The 20466-nt window shown below is 44.0% G+C and overlaps 1 protein-coding gene across 3 annotated transcripts in view; it reads left to right on the top strand.

Annotated features, from left to right (window-relative positions):
• The window catches only part of LOC139663146 (capping protein-inhibiting regulator of actin dynamics), a 35615-nt gene extending 19441 nt beyond the window's left edge, over positions 1-16174 (top strand). The window contains exons 4-17 of one of the 3 annotated variants that reach the window (XM_071541697.1): positions 256-421; positions 1702-1828; positions 4444-4578; positions 4696-4752; positions 8234-8392; positions 8588-8687; positions 8818-9106; positions 9350-9962; positions 10085-11576; positions 11895-11998; positions 12151-12313; positions 12412-12527; positions 13336-13426; positions 14107-16174. In XM_071541697.1, coding sequence (XP_071397798.1) covers positions 256-421; positions 1702-1828; positions 4444-4578; positions 4696-4752; positions 8234-8392; positions 8588-8687; positions 8818-9106; positions 9350-9962; positions 10085-11576; positions 11895-11998; positions 12151-12313; positions 12412-12527; positions 13336-13426; positions 14107-14537 — 4043 coding nt within the window. In that variant the 3' untranslated portion in view covers positions 14538-16174. Of the gene's footprint in view, positions 1-255; positions 422-1701; positions 1829-4437; positions 4579-4695; positions 4753-8233; positions 8393-8587; positions 8688-8817; positions 9107-9349; positions 9963-10084; positions 11577-11894; positions 11999-12150; positions 12314-12411; positions 12528-13335; positions 13427-14106 lie in introns of all 3 variants that reach the window. The other 2 variants (XM_071541698.1, XM_071541696.1) reach the window with 2 other exon arrangements.
• Positions 16175-20466: the final 4292 nt, after the last annotated feature.

The following is a 20466-nucleotide window of genomic DNA, read 5'->3' as shown; positions in this document are numbered from 1 at the left end:
AGGCTGCCTACCTGGGCCTTTACAGTCAACACAGGGCTAATTGCTCAAACTATAGTTCACATGAGGGCAATGTTTAAAGATGCTGTGTGTATAATTTTCTCATTAATATATCACTATGAAATTAGTTGTAATGCTACACTGTAGTGCTCGCAGGGAAACGCAAATTTCACTGTAGTGTTTGATCGTCAAGGAATCAGTCGAAGTGAGGAGCGCTAACCGAATGATATTTTCTCTTTCTCTTTTCTGTGTTCTCAGGAAAGAAGAAGTCCAAGTTCCAGACATTTAAAAAGTTCTTCGCCAGGAAGAAGAGAAAGGAGCCGTCGGCCTCCGGGGGAGAGGCGGGGCTTAAAGGCAGCCAATCGAGCGACAATGTCAACAAAACACCAGAGAACACGCTCACGCGATCAGAGAAGGGATCGGGGTAAGATCTCACACACTCACACGCACATGCACGTACACATACACACTTATTCAAACACATGCACTCACATATGCAAATACACTAGTGCAAGTCGATGGGACTGAAACCCATTTCCAAGAAGTCCTTCTGCAACTTCATTACATTTACATACATCTAATTTAATGGACCTACTTGTTCCAACTACCTCAGAATTGAAATGTATTTTGATGTACTTCTCAGTTTGCATCATTGGTGATGTGTATGCTTGGTCTTTTTCAAATCTGTTTCCCTTCGTGACAATATCTTTAAATTTTTCATTCTGGGGCTTTGCGTTTTCAAAAGAATTTTACTAACCCTAACCCTTGATTTTATAGTCTTTATGTGCCTTTATGCCAGTCTCAATCAGTGTTTCACCCAGAATTTTATTCATGTAAGGATGTAAACGCCTCTGAAACGGCATTTAGACCATCATGGGACACTAAAACTCTCCATTGAAACCAGACTATTGGGTTGGCAGCTCCTTTAGGCTACTCAGTGATAGGGGAAATGCTGATATCAGTGTTGCCTTGTGTCTATGGTGATATCCTTGCACCCTTCAGCCTCCCTTACATCATAGGGATTTTCAAGGGCTTTGGCAAGATAACAGAGTAGATGGCAATTACTTAAAATGAATTTTTGGATCCATTTTCATTTTCATGCAACCCAGCTTTGGCTCCCTCTCCAATCAGTTAAAAAAAAAATGCTGCTCTACGATTCTAATCCCATAACAAGCGGAGTTCCTCTGTCCGCTTAGATAAATATCTTTTGTGAAAGGGACAAAGATAATTTATAAAGGAAGAGAAGGGTTTCACATCCATCTCCTGTTCCCCCACACTCACCTCAGCGAAGACTCCTGGCTTCCTGTGTTCTGTTTTCAGTAGTGGAATGTCACTTCCAGCGGGACAGTCCTTATTTCCTTTTGTTTTAGTAAGCTGTGCCCCTTCCTGCCCTGTCGACACTTCGCTCTCCCCAAATGTCACAGGACACATCTGCTCCCATTTTGCAGTGGGAGTGATAGCGAACATTGGCTCTAATTCGTCTGGGGATACAAAAAACTGTCAGGAAACGGCGGATAATAGGAAAAGAAAGAAATATCCATTTAGTTTAAATGAATGTTAGACAGTATTCAGTGGAAAAAGAGAGAAAGAGAGATGACACAAGGCTCATGAATCAGATTTAAAGTCATGATGTTTCATTTTTCTTTTTTTTTTTAAATGTAATTTCATCAATGTTTTGTTTGTTCCTCTTCCCGTCTCCCAAAGGTCAAAGGTCAGCCTGGGCAGCAAGGCCTTGTCACATGACTCTGTCTTCGTCTCCGATTCGTCGGAGGCCAACGAGGCTTTGGGGGCATCCCAGGACAGCATTCATGGGAAAGTCAAATCACTACAGGTACACACACACACACACACACACACACAAATACACATACAAATATACATACTTTTACACATTGAATTCCTCTGGAGTGCTACTTTACGTCACATAACTAATGTGTTTTAATGCCTATGACCCTGTGCTGCTATCAGCTGTCATAACCAGTGTTTATCAGTAATGGAGTTGACAGAGAGAGACGGAGCGGCACCAGCTGATCTGGGGTATATTTAGTGAGTCTGATGATGAAGCCTCAGGGATACGAGCTGCTAACTACTCAGGTTGCAGAGATATACAAAATAAAATGGCAACTATAATCATTTGTATGGTAGTTTTTGTGAGAATGGAAAGTGTGTGTGTGTGTGTGTGTGACAGACAAGCCAGACAAGCAGACCTGATGTGGATCATGAGGAGATGCTAAAACTGACCCGTCCGTCAAAGTCAGAATGATAAAATTGGATGACAAGAAAAAAAAAAAAAGCAGACAGACGGGACAAACGTCTGTCACAATAACGGGCTAAAACGGGAAGACATTGAGACTCAGACGGACAGACTGACCTCTGCTTAAAACTGTTTGACTCGGCACTAAGCTACCTACAGGGGAGTGAGAGTTAAGCAGCATCTTAAGGGGATTTGTCAACATGGATAACTTTCTCCCCTAGCTGAAAAACAGAAAGAAAAAGAGTGCGCGCTCGTGCCTGTGGGTTTATTGAGCATGGCAGGCAGAGAGGACAGGAAGACAGAGAGAAGGGTAGGAAGACAGAGACGCACACAGGAAGGTTTCCAAATAGAAATATAGACAGATATAGAGGTAGAAACACAGATAGACACACAGACAGACACACAGACAGACACACACACACACACAGATAGGAGGACAGGCAGACTGAAACACAAAAAGACTAGGTAAGTAGAAAGACTTGCCAGGCAGACATGCACATAGGCAGTCAGGCAGATGGAACAAATGTCATAACAGCAGGTTCAAAATGAATGGCAAGAGACTCAGACTGCACGCTTATAAAGCATTTTTCACAGGTAAGAAGTAGAACACTGCACAATTAGCGATACAACTTTACAAAATAAGAGAATACACTGATATGCAAAACCTTGCACCATGATTTGTTGTAAATGTAATTTACTGAGGAACACCATCTGATAGCTACTTCCTGGCCTTAATCCTGAGCTGGACAGAGGCCTGTTTGATAGACAGAGGAAGGTTGTTCCAGAGCCGCATTTAGACCCATTATGTAAGCAGTAATACATATCAAGGTGTGTGGTTATATAAAAAGATACAGTAATGCACAATGCAAGTACATTGCAGTACATTGTAACCTCACAGTACATTGTAACGCTTATACTATGGCCATTTGCCAAAGATAAAAAAAAAGTTAGTGCTGTTTATGTATCTTCTCCAGAGTGTGTACATTGAACGCTGCTGGCTTTCAGAAAGATAGTCCCTTGCCACTTTCTTGGCAACTGCTTACCTGGTACTGATGCCAGCATGTCTGCTAGCTTAAATACATACTGAATAAATATGACACACCAAACGGCTTAGCTATATATGTATGTATATATTGTAGCAAGGAATTCACTCAACGAAAAACTAGCTGATGAAGGCTGGTTGCATGTTCGTAAGCATATATTTCCTTTGCCATTTTCAAAACTGGCTGAAGAAGGAGATAAAAAGGCACAGAATATTGCCGGACGCGAACGTTACCTTGCTAGCTATCGTTTGGTCTTTGACTTCACAGCTATGTAACATAATTCCTGGCCTATTGGGATTTTTTGACCATTTACATTTGTGCAGTTATCTGACAACAGAAACAAAAAGATATGTCAGTGACAACTGATATATCTAACATATAGGCTATATTGAAACTCAAAATATGTGACGACAGACTGAGTTTGAGGTAAGGGAAAGTTGGGCTTCTTAGCATTGTTAGCAATGGTGAGAACGCCTTCCTGCCGCTACCAAGTTGGAGCTCCTCTCCGTTTCTCGCTATTATAAAGTCAACAGGGCTGACACTTAAACCTGCAGTGGCCAATCTCTTTCTATCAAGCACTTGGTGTGTTCCCGTCTTGAGCCTCGGCTGATGAAAAGCTGCATTGTCCAGTGTTTGCTCTGCACCTTGCTGGGTAAATGAGTCCTTGAGCGACTGTTACAGGGCAGCACATAACAGGCCGATAACAAGTCCGTTAGTTTGAGTTTCTGTGATACCTACTGTGCAACACACAAACACACACACATATATACACACACACACACACACATACGCAACCACACCAGGCCTAAAATAAACATTTTCTCTCATGAGTGCCAGCTGACTGTCCCCACAAGTCGTTTTCTGTTAATCATACTATATACCAGTGAGGATTTCTGTACCGAAGTAGTTGGTACACAGAAATGAATGCTCAAACACACCTTTGTTACCTTTCTTACAGCTCTAGTATATCAAACAGACCTTCAGATTGGGCTCCATCCATCTCTGAGTGCCTGTACACACACACCCAGCCCCCTAAAAATCCTTCTTTTCCTAATTTAGACCCAGAAACGTGTCTATGTTTCTACGTTTTTATTCTTGTTGGGATGTTTTGACCCTGCTGACTTAATCTTATTTTTCCTCCAGCTGCAGCTGAAGCAGGCCATCCGGCTGGGCTCTCCCCCCTCCCTGATGTGTGTGAAGAGGATGGAAGATGCCGGAACCATGTCGGAGGACGACGGTCTGCCCTGCAGCCCGCCCGAATACTCTACGCTTCACACAGTACTGGTACGACACACACTCACACACACAGACAGCGCTGTCTAAGGATGATGGATACTGAAAAGTTGAGAAAGTCGTTATCTTATCTTCTTTCCTTCTTCTTCTCTTCTTCCCCTCTCTCAGAATCAGGCACAGAGAAGCTCTCTCAGTCTGGAGGGAACAGACAGTGATGAGGACCAGGTAAACACACACACACACACACACTCAGTCATGTATGTATGTATACAGTATATGTATATAGCAAGTGCAGTGTGAGGGGATTACCTGTCATTTTAATCTACCAGCCAAACGGCCATTTAAAAGTGTTGACTCTAACTGAAAGTAGGCTCAGTGGTAAGATACTTGATTTATGCGAGTCCTGACTTTCAGACTGGGCGAGTGTGTACGTGTGTTTGGTGTGATTGTGAAATTTCCCCTCATGTGACTGCTACATTACAAACATCTCATGATCAAATCTAATCACTGAGACGCATCTTTAGTCCTCCATAACAGCCCTTCATTCTTCTTCATGGCTGCTTGTCCTCTGTCTGTGTCTTATGCTCTTTCTCTCAGTTTGCATCAATCTCTGTCTTTCCCCATTTCTTGTTCTCTCTCTGGTTCTCATTCTGTCTTTCTCATGTTCTTTCTTTCTCTCTCTCTCTCTCTCTCTCTCTCTCTCTCTCTCTCTCTCTCTCTCTCTCTCTCTCTCTCTCTCTCTCTCTCTCTCTCTCTCTCTCTCTCTCTGTATCATCTAATTGTTATGACGTACGTGTCGTTCTCCTGACCTGCTGTATGTGTAATTCCTACAAGTCACCAATAGAGGTCAGTAAATGTCATCGATTACTTAATGCCCCTTTAATGCTGTTAATCACCTCAAGTATGACTTATTGAGAAAAGACTCAATCAAATCGACTTTACTTAATCGCGTAGGTCTTGTTTTAAGCAGCCTGTCTGGTGTGCTTTCTTATTCGGAGATGGGTTTTCAGCATGTGAATTGCTAACAAATTGCCAATCTGCCTGCTAACAACGCTGCCTGTCACAACAAAGCCCTGAAATAAGTACTTTTCCCATGGACAGAAAGGCCAATTCGTGATAAGACAGGTTTCTCCAAAACCTCAACCGTTCCTTTAACCTCACTGTGGGCTGAAAGCGCACTCAGCAAAGTATGAGAAATGAGCATTTAATGATAGTGCCGTTTTAGCAATTTCAGAAGGGTTTTGGCCATTCCTTTCCCCAAATGAAAAGGACCACAAACGGCCGACTACAAAGACACGCATACAAAAACCTGAATTATCCCTTTTTAAAGTGCATTCCACACGCTGGAATGCGGCCCAGGAGGACGGCGGTGACTTCTGAGTTACAATCACATTATGGAGTCGCAGCATGGTCGTTTGAGCTTTTATGTCCTAAATGAGCTTCATTGCACTGTAGCGCTAATAGATCTGAGCCTCACAATGTGCCCATATCAGTGTAAAATCACCCTGGGCACTGTCAGTGTGTCACTCCAGGTTTTGCCATTGGACCACATCTAGTTTAGAGCTTTGTTCTTCGATTTCTGGCTTTGGGAAAGAGTTGTTCGGGTTCACAAATATTGATTGAAATGCCCAAGATGAGAGGAATAACATTTTAATTCTGTTCTACAGTGGATTTTCTCAGTAAAACACATTCTTCGAATTGAGGAGACAGATTTATATTCACCATCACTGTGGCATCATTATGCAGTGTCTATTTATCAGCGTGCCTGCAAAGCAACACACTTCTGTTCTTCCCATAGAATAAAAATGGATAGAAGGGATACTTCCTGGTGCATCATGCGAATCCATTTCAGTCAATTTATATCTTTCTTTCTGTCTGTCTTTCTTTCATTAACTATCTTCTCCAGCTCCGTTACATACAGTATACTCACAAACACACACATTTGTAGCACAGTAAATAGTTGTCATGTGCTGTGTGATGCCTGCAGCTGGTCCTCAGGCTGTGTGTGTGTGTGTGTGTGTGTGTGTGTGTGTGGGTGTGGGTGTGGCCGTAACCAACCCTGAAGCTGCTCTTCAAACCTTAAAAGGAAGTCTGTTGCTTGACCTCTTTCTCTGTATCTCGCTTTTCTCTCGCTCTCTTTATCAATCTCTCTCCCTCTCTCTGGCCATAACGGTGCACATGTCATTCCACTGACCTACTGTATATGCGTGTGTGTGTGTGTGTGTGTGTGCGTGTGTGTTTGTGTGCTCAGCAGAGTACATTCCATTGGTTTTGCTGGCAGTCAGTATGTCTGTCTGCTTGTAGTTACAGCACTCTGAATCTGTCAAGGCCCGACACACACACACACACACACAGGCACACACACACATACACGCAGACCAGAAAACTCCATAAATTAAACTAGATGTAACAAGGAAGAACTGTGATCATATTGGAGTTTTTAAATGCCGTTCCTTCAAACGGCAAATGTTCTGTCAGTCCAGGTATGAGTCCCACTGTGTGTGTGTGTGTCTGTGTGTGTGTGTGTGTGTGTATGCATGTGTGGGAGTGTCTGGATATTGTCCTAGTTTAAATGAATACACAGATTTGTTTGGTAAATGATGCAAAGCTACTTTTTACCAGCCACTAGACAGTGTACTAAAGTACTAAAGTGTTAGCATGCAATGTAGTGAACTAAATAAATATACTGGACACACAAAGTCACACAATGGGAAGTGGATCAAAGAGCTTAGTTACCAAAAAAAAAAAAGTCATTGTACTCCTTCAAGGCGGTCCAAGTGTGTGTTGCAAGGGGAAATTGTGAATCAGCTGGACTCTTTTTAGTTTGTTGTCATGGATAGATGGATGGATGGGAAGAGCAATAACTCCTCTCTTCCATCCTGAAACCAAATCTAAGTGTAAATCTGTGTCAGGGAAGGAGAAAGAAAGAGAGAAGGAGGAAGAGAGAGGGAGGAAGAGAGTTAAGGAGAGAGAGACAGACAGAGCAGAAGGAGGGATATTTCTCTGGTGATGACAGAGCGAGAGGTGGGACAGCAGATAAGAACTGCTTGTGTTTATACAGCTGGACCCTCTCTCCCCCTCTCGCTCTCTCTCTCTCTCTCTCTGTCTCCCCCCTGTTCTAGCCCCATTTCCTTAGCTGTCGAAGTGAAAATCCACCTTTTAACATAAACAACGTGCCGCTCTCTCTCCCATGATCTTTGGCTGGGAACGAGACAGAGAGCACAGAAGAGTCTGTGACGTCTCCAGCTTCATCTGGAGCCGTTCCATTGGCAATGAATGGGGGACAGACTGTGTGGATACAATGACATGCGGATACAATTTCCCCAGGACATGGGTGCACAAGTCCCAGTTTTTGTCAATGGAGCTCCCCCAGAAAGTGTCTCTTGATTGCATCGCAGATTTGAGTCTTGCTTCTTTGGATTAGGCGTTCAACTTTATTCACATGTATTGAACATCCCAGATCATGTGAATTCTGCTTTAAGGCAGATTTTTCCCCTTTTGATAAGTACAGCTACACCAAATATGACTGACATTAAAGTGACTAGTTGGTTGCACTCATGTTGTTTGTTTGTATGATGCAAAATCCACTTGTATGTTCGGTCTGAAATGAATATTACTGGTTTGTCATAATCTTAGGTACATACTAATTTTCTTAGGTGAAATTCACTCATGACTCTCTCCTTCTCTGTGCTTGTCTGTCTCCCAGTTGTCCTGTGCTGCCTCCAGCAGAGCGGTGAGCCCCCTGGTGGCGGTTCCAGGTGACTTCAGTCAGGCGGCCAGCCCCTTCGGCTGCCTGGATAACTCCGCTGCCAAACACAAGATGGGCCTCAGACACAAAGCCTGCACCAAGAGGAAGCCTGCCAGTGTAAGACACTCGTATACACACACACACATTCTTGTACTGCTATCCTCATGAGGACAATGGAAGGTCGCTGCTCCAACGATTCAATTTCCCCACGAGGATCATTAAAATTTTATCAAATCTATTTCTTTCACACCATCACGAACACACAGAATGGGTTCAGAGCTTTGATTTGAACCCTGTCTTCTATCCATGTAGAGGTTGGACTTCAGTACAGAAGGGGACTCTGTGGTGGAGGAGAGGCTGAGCACTTCCATACCTGAAGCTTCAGAGGAGAGCGAGGAGCAGGAGACGGGAGGTCAGCACTCTGTCTTACTCTACTGTATTCTACTCTACCGTATTTTCCTTTTCACTTCAAGACTCAGTGCCTTGCCATTACGTCTTGTCATGCCAAGCTCTGACACGCTTTTTGCCTCTCTGTGTTCCAGAAGTGAGCGGTGATCAGCTGAAACCAAAGGAGGAGGAAGGTGAGGAGGAGGACGAGGAGGAGGAGGCAGACGGACCGCAGCATTCCAAACAATCCCTGTTGAGAGATAAGGAGGAGGAGGAGGAGGAGGAGGAGGGAGAGGATGAGTTGGAAGCAGGACAGGATGTTTCTCACGGCCCGGAGGCTTCCTCTCCTCTGGAGCGATGTGTCTCTGAGGAGGAAGGCCCAGACGCCCAGCCCCTGGCCTCCTCCAAGCCCAGCTCTAGAGCCTCGTCTCTGGGCAGACAGAGGTGATCCACTGGAGGAGCACTTAATGTTGAGCTGTGTTAGGTGTTGTGTTGACATGAGCACAGGCTGTTTTGTCCCCTTTTTAACTTATATTGTGTAATTTTTCAGCACAATTATATGCATTAATGTGTTAAGTGGCAACACATCTCCCGTCTGTCCCCTCCTAGTTTTCTCTTCCTAGCAGTTGGACTTGTCTTCCTTGTTTTCTGCTCCTAGCTGTTTGACCCGTCTTTTTTTGCTCCTAGGTCCACTCCAGAGCCCCCTGCTGGCCAGAGAGAGTATCTGCTGGACCCTTCAGGCATCGCCTATGGAATGGAAGAGAACGGGGTTGAAACTGACTTTGCACTGGGAGCAGAAGAAGAAGAAGACGGCGTCCTGAGTAACATTGGAGGGGAGGACGGAGAGGAGGAGAGTTCCTTCCTACAGGAGGTGCTGAGCTCCTTGAAGACTCCGCTCACCTCTCACTCACTGGGCCTGGACACTGACAGCGTTGTCCTGGAGATGAAGGGCGAGGAGGAGGAGGGGGCAAAGGAGAGCGAGGCAGAGGTGGAGGATGCAAGGGAGGTGGAAGAGAAGGACACAGGAGAGGGGGAGATTGAAGAAGGGGAGGAGGTGAAGGAGGAAGAGGCAGAGGTGGATGAGCCTGTCAGTCATCAGGCCCCTCCCTCTGGCTCCTTGCCCCCCCTCTTGGGTCAACCCACCCAGGAAGAGGAAGTTGTCCCTCGAAGTGGGACCGCCTCTTCCTGTCCAGCTGTTGAAAAAGAAGAGGAAGATGAAAATGTAGAAGAAGAGGATAAGGAGGAAGAAGAAGAAGAAGAAGAAGAAGAAGTAGTGGTGGAACGATTCAGACAACATGGTGTATGTATTGTTTATTCATAATTGCAGTAGTTTTAAGGATAATTAAATAATTAATCTTCGTTTTTATGTGCGAAGCACTGTGTCTACACATTTCAAATCTCCTTTCTCCTCTTCTCTTCCAGCAAGAAGAGGAGGGAGAGAAAGATGAGGTACAGGAGGTCAAACCTGAATGCTGCGCCAAAGACGACGAAAATGATCTGCCTGTGAGCAAGAGTGCCAAACAGGAGGAGGAGGAGGAGGAGGAGGAAGGAGAAGAAGGAGAGAGCGAGGGAGAGGAGGAGGCTATAGAGCTGGAGAAGGAGCCGGAGGTGGAGGAGGAGGGGCGGGAGAAGAGAGAAGAGGAGGAGGAGAAGAGGGAGGAGAAAGAGAGAGTAGAGGAGGCGGAGGAGGCAGTGGAAGAGGAGGAAGACGATGACGTAGGAGAGATTACGGTTCTTGATGCAACAGGTGGAATGGTTGGAACTGACGTGCCAGTGCAGGAGGCAGATGAAGGGCTTGATGCCATGCTTGGAGAGGACCAAGTCTTCACCCCAGAATGCGCAGACCAAGACCAGATCCCTGCTGAGCCGTGTGACCGAATCTTCACGAACACACCGGAGGGCCAAGCAGCTTTTAGCCAAAGCTCTGTAGATGAGAGGGACGATGGAGAAGAGAGACCAGAGGAAGGCGTAGAGATCGGCAAAAAATCGGACCAAGAGGAAGACTTTGAAGGAAACCAACCAGATGCGGACCAAAAGGACGGTGATCAAGAAGCGGTGGAAATAGTCCAAGTAGACGAGGAACAAGTGGGTATAGAGATATCCGATCTGGACATGAACCACCCAGAGGAAGACCAAAGAGACGTAGGCCAACAAGATCAAACAGTCAAAGAACAAGTCGCTGTCTCCTTTAGGCCTTCTTCTCTCTCTCTTCCGGAGTCAAAGGGCTTTTCTGAGACTCAAACACAGGATGACAGTGAGACCAGCATTCCCACTACACCCAGCACTACTACCACTCTCCATATAAATCTAGTCTCTCCCAGTTCGGAGAAAGCCACGTCTCCACTCCAACAGTCCCTCAGTGGAGCAGATACCAGCGAAGAAGTCAACGAGTCATCTTCTCCTGCCGCAGTGACCGCAGAGCAAGATACGGGAAGGCAGTCGCCCGCAGGTGAAGAACCAGCAGATGCCATGGAAGAAGAAGAGCTAGGAAAAGAGTCCTCTAATGCAGCAGCCACCGCAGAAGAAGAGGAAGCTCAGCCAGCTTCTAATCCTCCTGCCGCCGCCACAGAAGAAGCGGTCCTGCAGCCGTCCGGCGGTTCAGATCCGAGCAAAGTCCGGTTCACCATTGCCCCCGCCTGGCAGCGGTCGCTCTCTACAGGAGGTGAGAGCCCCAAAGAGCCTGTTGCTCCCGCTTCTCCCTCCTCCCCACCGCCCTGCGCCTCCTCCGTTTCCTCTTCGACTTCCTCTGGAGGTGTGGAGGCGGAGGTGGAGGTGGAGGCGAAGAAAGAGCCGTTAGCGAAAGCAGAGCCGGCGAGCTCGGTCAAGGCCGAAGTGGTGTTGAGCCCCGGCAGACCTAGGAGTGCAGGAAGTATCACTGCAAAGGCCCAGACCTCGACTGCAGCAACCGGAGAAGGTAAGGACGCTTTATGTGATCATTGGTTAATGATAGTCATGAAAACTTTGTGATGGAGATTTTTAAATGAAGGATTTCACCAGGATTTCTTGATTTGGCCTCAATGATTTGTCTTTCTTACCCCAAAAGATGCCACATTTGAGTCCTTGATTTTTACAAAACCAGACCTTGAAAGTCATTGAAAAGTCAATCAAATCTAAGTCAAATGAGGTTAACTTGTTGTTTGAGTTAAACTAAACTTAACAAAACCCCAGTTTGACTTTATAAAAGTTGAACCACAGACCAGTGTGACAACTTCTCCCGCCCTCCCCTCTCCAGAGAGCCCTGTTCTAGTGGAGGGGAACCCAGAAAACCCGTTTGGAGTTCGGCTGAGGAAGACGGCAGTTCTGCACCGCTACGGCTCCGAGGAGGAAAACACAGAGGTTACGACCCTGACTTTGTTCTTACTGTTCTTATTGTCTTGCTGATTGGATGTCTCGTGTTTTGAAGTTTCACTTTTTATTTTATGCGGAATATTCACCATTAGGGACTGTGAAGTTTTTATTTATCAATTATTTCATTTACTCTCATTCAGCCCGCCCCCGAGCCGCCAGCCCAACCAACCGGCAGCAAGGTTGACCCACCACAGCCAATCAGTGTTAAGCCTTCCATAAGTCAGCCAATCAGCAACAAGCCCGCCCTTCCTAGGAAACCAGAGCTACAAGGAGACAGTGGAGTGAAAACCAAGCGCACCCCAGGTATGTATACACACACAAACAAACACACACACCAGGTTCTCGCATGCTGAGAGATCCCCACCAACCACCACTGTAACACCATGTGTACTGTGTTTCAGACCCAGCAGCAGGTCGTGGTGCTTCTGGATCTGATTCCCCCAGCTGGATCTCTGTGGCCAGACAGAAACAGAAGATCTACAAAGACAACTCACTGGACGAGACTACTGTCAAGAAGGTAGTGTGTGTGTGTCTGAATATGTCTGTGTGGTACTCCCTACTTTTGTGCAGACACAAATTCCCAGCAAGAGCAGAAAACCTGTGAGGTCACACTGAATAAAGCATTGTGTGTCTGAGTCTGTGGATGATGTTAAATTTGACGCTGACCATGATGAATTCTCCTCTGAAGTCGACAGACCGCAGTAACATGGGCGTCCACTCCCTATAAGAGGCCAAGCAGAATATAAACTGAGAACATAAGCAGAATGACCTAATGTTCAGTTTGGGTTTTATTTGTTACACTGCTGTAAAAACTCTGCTTTAGCAACTTAACTGCATGTATTTTATTTGCATTGGTCTCTCTGAGTCAACTTTTTCCCATATTGTAAAAGTCACAATGTGTTACTATGATCATCTAACAAATCAAGAGAAAAAGCACCATCTAGTACTGGTTTATCATAGTCTAATAAGATATTTTATGTTTTTAAATTAAAGCTAGGCATATCATAGCTCTGTAACCTAGATTTGAACACCATGTCAGAGATACACATGGCCAATTTTGCTAGTTACAGGCCAATATGTTGAAGTTAACATAGATAACATGATGGCAGGCCAACAAAAACACAAATTAGATGTTTAGGTTTAGTTTTCCAACAGTCTAAAATATATGTTTCAGATGGGACTGTACTTTTGTGGGACAACTGTTACCCTGCTACTGTGTTTTTCCTGCTTCCATGTGTTTCCACGCATTTTCAGCCAATGCTTATTGTAGAAAACAGGCTGTGTCTAGGATCTAGAGAAGTGACTCTGTCTGTATTTGTCGTCAGGAGGAGCCGGAGAGGAAGTCTTCCCTGCCGCTGTACGTCAGCTCAGCTGCCTGCAGGGAGCACAGCAAAACACCCGAATCCACAGGCAAAGGTCAGAGCACACACACACACACACGCACACACACACACACACACACGCACACGCACACATGCAGGTTATTGGAATTCTTGAGGAAATTCCACTTGCAGAGTTCACCTCAGAAACCTCAGTGTGTTTTGTTTCTTCTTACTTTCTTTCTTTCTTTGTTTCTTCTTACTTAAAGTTTAATGACCATAGGCCCCATGAAATTCACTGCTGTAATTGTTTGGCTCCAACTTGTTGCTTCTAGTGTTTTGACTGATCAACTGCTGCCCTCATGTGGAGAACTGCTGCTACTGCAACACAATACTTGCACCGGCCTAACAAATACCTGAATTGACCTTTCACTCCACAATTTAACAATGTTTTCTGTGATGGCTGCAGGCTGCATTGATGCTTGTCTGTAAGGAATGATGAATATCACAATCATTATCATATCTCAATTATTTTTTAAAGGATGAGCCGGTTTTTAATTTCTAAAAGTAATTGGTCAAAAATGCAAACAATATTAGAAGGATCAGTTAATGAGAGGAATATCCTTGTTCTGCAACATTAGACACTTATTCCACAAGACAGGCTCCACTGATACCAATGAATTATGCTGTTGTGTAATATGACTGTTATTCGCTCTAATATGCTGTTTTGTGTGTGTGTGTGTGTGTGTGTGTGTGTCTTTTTCCATCCACCCACAGTGAATCCATTGGAGCTCGCCAAGCCTGCAGCGCCTGTGGAAAAGGAAGCCAGGAGGTCTTTCTCTCCTCCAACTCCAGTGCCACCCCAGCCTCCGAAGCCCCAGTCGCTCCCCTGCCCCGTCGCCCCGAAACCCTCGCCCCAGAGAGCCCTCTCCCCCCCGACTCCGGTACCCGTTCCCCAGAGACCCCCCTCTTGCACCGGCCCCCCGTCTGTCTCCAAACCTCCCCCGCCTCATCCCGCACCTTCTTCCAAGACGCCCCAGAGCTCCTCGGCGCCCCCCGTCCAGAGACCCCCCGCCCAGCCGTCCCAGCGAGGCCTGCCCACGCCAGGCTCCCCTCCCCCGGCCTCGCCGCAGGACGAGCCCCCCTGGATGGCGCTGGCCAAGAAGAAGGCCAAAGCCTGGAGCGAGATGCCGCAGATCGTCCAGTGACGGGTTGAAGTCTACAAAGGCCTAAGAGGGTCAGATCTGACTGGGCTGGAGTGGTGCCCAAGCGGGCCAAGAATCAGCTGATGGACCAGAATGCATTTGCACACCCAGAGTATATATATCTGTTGTTTTCTACTTCCTGGTTCCTGTCCTGGCGTCAGGCTTCGGATTGGTACCTAACCCTCCAATCACACCGCTGAACACAGGCCCAGTTCACCTCCTTCCTTCTTTCCTTCCTTATATTCTCCATTCTTTGAACTCATAAATCTCAATCAGTGTTTCCTAAACTACAGGACCTGGACCCAAAATGCTTGTGGACTTTCTTGAGGTGGATCCAAGAGTCCCAGTACTTTACAATGTGCCTGGATGAGAGACTACGCTATTGTTTCTCTAACGCACCACAGATTCCACATGAGATTAGTGACCATTTCAGGGAAGAAAGGAAGGAAGGAGGCGTTATTTTATAAAGAGGATGCATTATTCACACTGAGTCTGTTTTAGAATGAGGGGGAAAGAGACAGGGTCACATGGTAACTTTTTGAGGAAGGTGGATAATATTGCAGCAGCGTCAAAGTGGCAAATATAATAGACCATAAGGAAGAAAACTGGTGGAGAAAAAATGCAGTTGGTCATGATTTGCGGTGAAATCACTTATCTTCATTTCCTCAAAATGTTGCCTGTGTATCATGTTGTTTAGACAAACAGGTCGATGTGTTGTTTCACTTTTATATCTCTTGTAACATGCTCAACACACACTAAACTAATGATGTCAGCTGTGTTAGCCAAGTGAGTGTGTCCAACAGGTGTCAGATTGTCAATATAAATTATATTTTTAATTTCCTTTTTTGGGATATTTTGAGGAAAACTGCAGAATATTTGTCAGTGTCCTGCAGAAAGCCTTTTATCTCCAAGAACTATTCAAGAATTAAGAAAAGCTGGATTCACATTGACTCCCATGTATTTCTGATATTTTACAATGCATATTGTAGGGTTGGTCCCAGTGTCATGAAACATTTTCTACAGATATTATTATTACAACCAAAAATGTAAATGAAAAAATAAATCAAAATACTTATTGGTAACTTGGAGGTGAGTTTTCTGCAGGACACACTGCATCACTAAAGGAAAAGCAAGTTTCTCATCCGTTTCTCTATTAAATCTGTCTCTCTGTCTCACAGTAACTATATATGTTTTATGCATTTTGTTTTATTTTGTATTGCCTTTGAGAGTTTGTCTTGTACATAAAATGTGCAGTAAAGAACAAATGAGATCACACTTTCTGTTTTTGTGTCTCATCTATCTGTAAAACTTATATAGTGGAAAGAGAAAGGGAATATTATGACATAATATGTTCTCATGCATATGAAAATCCCAGTCCAGGCACTTATGTGGGTTTGAAAGTTACAAAGCCTTTGGATGTGCAATTTTCATGTTTTTGAATGTCTTAGCCTTCTCCTAATAAAGGCTTTTTAACTTCCAAACCCACATGAATGCCTGAACTTGGATTTATTTTACTTATTTTATGCCATGAGAATGTATTTGTAATGATAATATTTCTTCTATTTCTTTCCAGTACAGTTCCTGGCTTTTAACAGCAGCTGCAGTGGTTTGAGGAAACCTGATTTTCTCCTAGTGTCTTTCCCCCTAAAAAAGCTTCAGTAGAATAATTTAAATAGTTTCACAGAATTAGTTCAGACTGTACTGACCTGAGGTATAAAACACATTTGGAAAATTAACTCCAACAACTCAAAACCCTCATTTAGTCCAAGAAGCATCTGATTAATTTAGTTATTTTTGTCTTATTTGAAATGCAACAATCACAAATGGAGAGGGAAGATTTTCTGTGTCTGTAGCTGGAAGGTCTCAGGTTCAATCCCAGCAACAGCTGGGATTAACCTTAAAGTTAAGTGACACTTTAACTACTCACTCATCAAATGTTTCTCTCAGCTAAATGCCTAAAATGTAAATGAAAGGTAACACGAGAACCAGTTCAGGAAAGTCCCAGAGATCGAAACCCGGAGTTCCTCCATCTGTAAATGAAAGAATAGTCAGTTGTGTTTAGGTGGAGCATTCATCACATTATTAGTAATCTGGAGAAAGGCGGTTTCACCACTAGTATGTTTACAAAATCCACACAGAACGCTTTAAAAACTAGAATATCTGTCTAGGAGTTGCTTTGATTCCACATTCTCGAAATGTGGGACAGTTGGATTGACAGGAGGGTTTGTTCAGGAGAGGCCGAGGAATCCCATGACCTCAATGAATGGGAAATCATAACATGTAGGGGAATGTAGGAGTGTCTCTGACGTGCTGCGGTGTCCCTAAGGTGGCAACAAGCCCAAGCTGGGTGCAAGGTGGAGTAGCAAGACAAACAGGAGGAGTGATCTGATACTGTCAGTCAGCTCACAAAGCGATGAGTTCAAAATGTCAATCATCATTAGGATGCACACACACACACACAAACACAAACACAAACACACATACACAGAAAGTCGCCCATATGCACAATCAAAAACACATACACACACATGCGTACATGCCGGGACTTAGTAGCAATAAAACAGTATTACGTTGGTAATAATAAATATAACTTTAACCTTATTCCTAACTGTTAATAAAGACAAAAAGTATATTGGTAACACTTTATCTGGATAGACCCATGTTGATACTTAACTGTCAGGTGACAAAAAGTAGATGTTGAAGATGTTGAAGTGTTACTTGCCTAGAGACTACAGTATGTAAACCTAACCTTAGACTAACCCATTTTAAACCTAACCCCAAGCCTAACCTGACCCTATTTCTAACATTAACCCTAACCCTAAGAATAGCCCTATAGCCCAGACTATGAATATCTATAGACACATTTCACACAATTATGAGTATCACCTGAAACTCAATGGATTCTTTTGTGACGTGTTAAAGTCACTTGCTAGGAAGTTGAGTATCAACATTAGACTGTCCAAATATTTTGTGATGAGAGACTTTTGACAATGTTGTGATTTTTGACATTGTTCCTTGGTCAGACAGTGAAACCCACTGTGGACAAATGACTGAAAAAAACAGCAAAGAGATGAACTGTATTCAAGCAGAACACAACAAAAGATATAAAAGTTTTGGGATTAGGCTTTCAAACTGTTGATAAACTGATAATAAATCAAAACGGTCTCACAAGACTTCCTTCCTTGTAATCAGTGGCTGGACTTCAGCAGGCAGACTTGAACCCTCTTCCATGCCTCTGCTCTGTATTCATGATGCACTCCAGCTCATTTACAGTGCAGCAGGGATTTCGGCTTCACAAAGGCAATGGGACAAATATACAGATGTTTAGTTACGTGGACTACAGCTGCATCGTGTAAAGCACTGAAGCATTTTTTATGTGATTATTCAATTGTCTGAGCATTTGAAGGAATTCTCAGCTCCATAGTTACAGTCCTGGCATGTACGCATGTGTGTGTGTGTGTGTGTGTGTGTGTGTTTTTGTTGGTGCGTATATGACTTTCTGCTTGTGTGTGTGTGTGTGTCCAGAGTGTGAGTGTTGTGGGCTTTTTCGATCTGTGCAGTTGTGTGTGTGTGTGTGTGTGTGTACAGGAAGTAATCAGTGAGAGGGCTGCTTAAACTCCCCAGATGTCTTTTCTGGGTGAGTTAGGTAATACTGCTGCCGCTGCCCTACTTCTGACACATGCACTATCACATGCTGCTACAAGCCAGACCAGCCAAGGTGTATATGTGTGTGTGTGTGTGTGTGTGTGTGTGTGTGTGCGTGTGCGCGCGTGTGTGTGTGTGCGTATGTATGTGTTTGAGTGCGTGTCCGTGCCAAGTATCCATAGCGATGACTGCTGGGTGCTGACCTTCTCATTTACAGGTTATATAACCAACAAACTTGGCAGAAATCAGAAACATAGAGAGGTGAGGAGAGAAAGAGGGGCGAGGGATGGACAGAGAGACAGAAGACGGAGAGAGAGAGAGAGAGAGAGAGAGAGAGAGATGATGTATTCGCATTTGAGACTGATGAAAGAGAAGGAGCAGAGAGCCTTGTTGCGAAACACTTTATTTTGTACGCCACCTCCATACCTTCTCTGTTCGTTTCATGAATTTTCAACATCAGTCCTGTGTCTGTATTCTCATAACGCAGTTTTGAAACAACTTTTAACCAATCCCATGTCTGGATTTAAAGCTGCAAGATTTTTGTGTAAAAATAAATCCCTCATCAATCTGAATTAGATGCTGTAGATTCGCCCTGTTTGCCCAAATCAAATTCTGGTGTCAGTGTGGACACTGGCAGGAAATCTTCTCTGCCCACAGGGAGTGATGAAACAAAACTTATAGAGTGAAATCCAAACTGTCTCCTAAACAGCAGAGAGCGAGCGCTCCATCCAGAGAAAGCTGGACTCACCAGAACCTCTTCACCTCCTCCACCTCCACCACACACTAAGAAGAAGACATTTAGACCTGGGGACTGTGCAGTTTACTGATGTCACTTCCGCCAAAGTGCAGCATATATTGCAAATTTGAATTCCTATGAATTCCAATAATGCAGCCTATGAAGTTCAGCAAATCAATCTAAGTAATCTGTACCTCTACATTTTGGGTGAGCAAAATATTACAGATATACAGTAATGGATCCAGATTTTATCAACAACCACAGCAATGCAGCTGAAAGGTATGAAAGGAAGCTGTACAAAACAACAGTGAGTTATTCTTGTTTTTGACTCATCAAATCAATAAATTAAGCTAAGTCAATGCATCGATTACTGCCTTTCATTTAGTTCTAAATGTGAAACAATAGTTAGTTACAACCTGTTACACCTGTGTGTGTGTGTGTGTGTGTGTGTGTGTGTGTGTGTGTGTGTGTGTGTGTGCATGTGAGCGTTATCTGCTATTTCCTCCTGATGCGTGATGGGATGAAGAGATAAGAGGACTATATGCGGCTGCAGTGTGTGTGCGTGTGTGTGTGTGAGAGAGAGAGAGAGAGCGAGAGAGAGAGAGAGAGAGAGAGAGATAGAAAACACTATAAAGTTTGTAATGGGGTTAAAAGACATTGTCCTCTGTTCTGTTCCATTTTGTTCTGTTCTGCTTTCTGTGGTAGATTCTTTTTTCAATTAAATCTTTATTCAACCAGGCAGGTCAACAAATTGCAAAAACAAAATGTCTTTTGAGGGGAACAAGACATTAATAGACATTGATAGTTAAACATTTTAATTAATGAATTAATTTAAGACATTGTTTCCTGTCCTTATGTCACTTGCTCTGTGTATTAAAAACATTGAAATATGATTTGGAAACATTTCAGCATAAAACAATTGACAGCAAAGGGACAAAACTGTATGCAGACAGAAACTCTTACAAGTACATCTATGGAAAATGCCTAGATAGACGCAAAATATGTCTTATTAATATGTCAATTAACTTGCCCACCAATCACCATTCTTTCAGTGTGTTGCTTGAGTTAAAATGTGCTAAAGTTTATGTAAAAGTATTAGCAAATCAGTCATGTACAGGTACAGTGAAGTTTGTTACAGGTTGCCCTAATAAAGCGGAGGACTTAGACCAAGTGTTTTTATAAATGAGCATGAGCCAGATAATCCATCAAGCTTTCATTTTCATAATTACTGCGGTAAAGAAATAAAGGAGTGGGGAGGCGGTGTTGCAAGGTGCAAGGCAGGACAACACTGCATGGAGAATTATAGAATCCATTTCCTGGTAATGCGGGCCAATAGAGAGGCTTACAGGCATACATTACACTGTATAACACATGGTGTGCATATGACTGAGAGGCAGCTTTGTCCATTCGGGCTGGTTTTTGGTTGAGTGATTTTTTTTTATTATAGGGTGGATAAGATATTGGACACTGTGTAAAGGTATTTAGTGGAGGAAATATGCAGTATGTGATATGCTTGGCTAATTATAGAAGCATTGGGTATTGGCTTAGATA

This window comes from Centroberyx affinis, unplaced genomic scaffold, assembly GCF_046629955.1.
Source record: "Centroberyx affinis isolate AG114_WGS23_722 - 3 ecotype Tasmania unplaced genomic scaffold, CSIRO-AGI_Caff_v1 ptg003931l_1, whole genome shotgun sequence".
NCBI classification, from domain to species: domain Eukaryota; kingdom Metazoa; phylum Chordata; class Actinopteri; order Beryciformes; family Berycidae; genus Centroberyx; species Centroberyx affinis.
The sequence above is the reverse complement of the archived record's forward strand: the minus strand, read 5'-3'. Positions and strand labels throughout refer to the sequence as shown.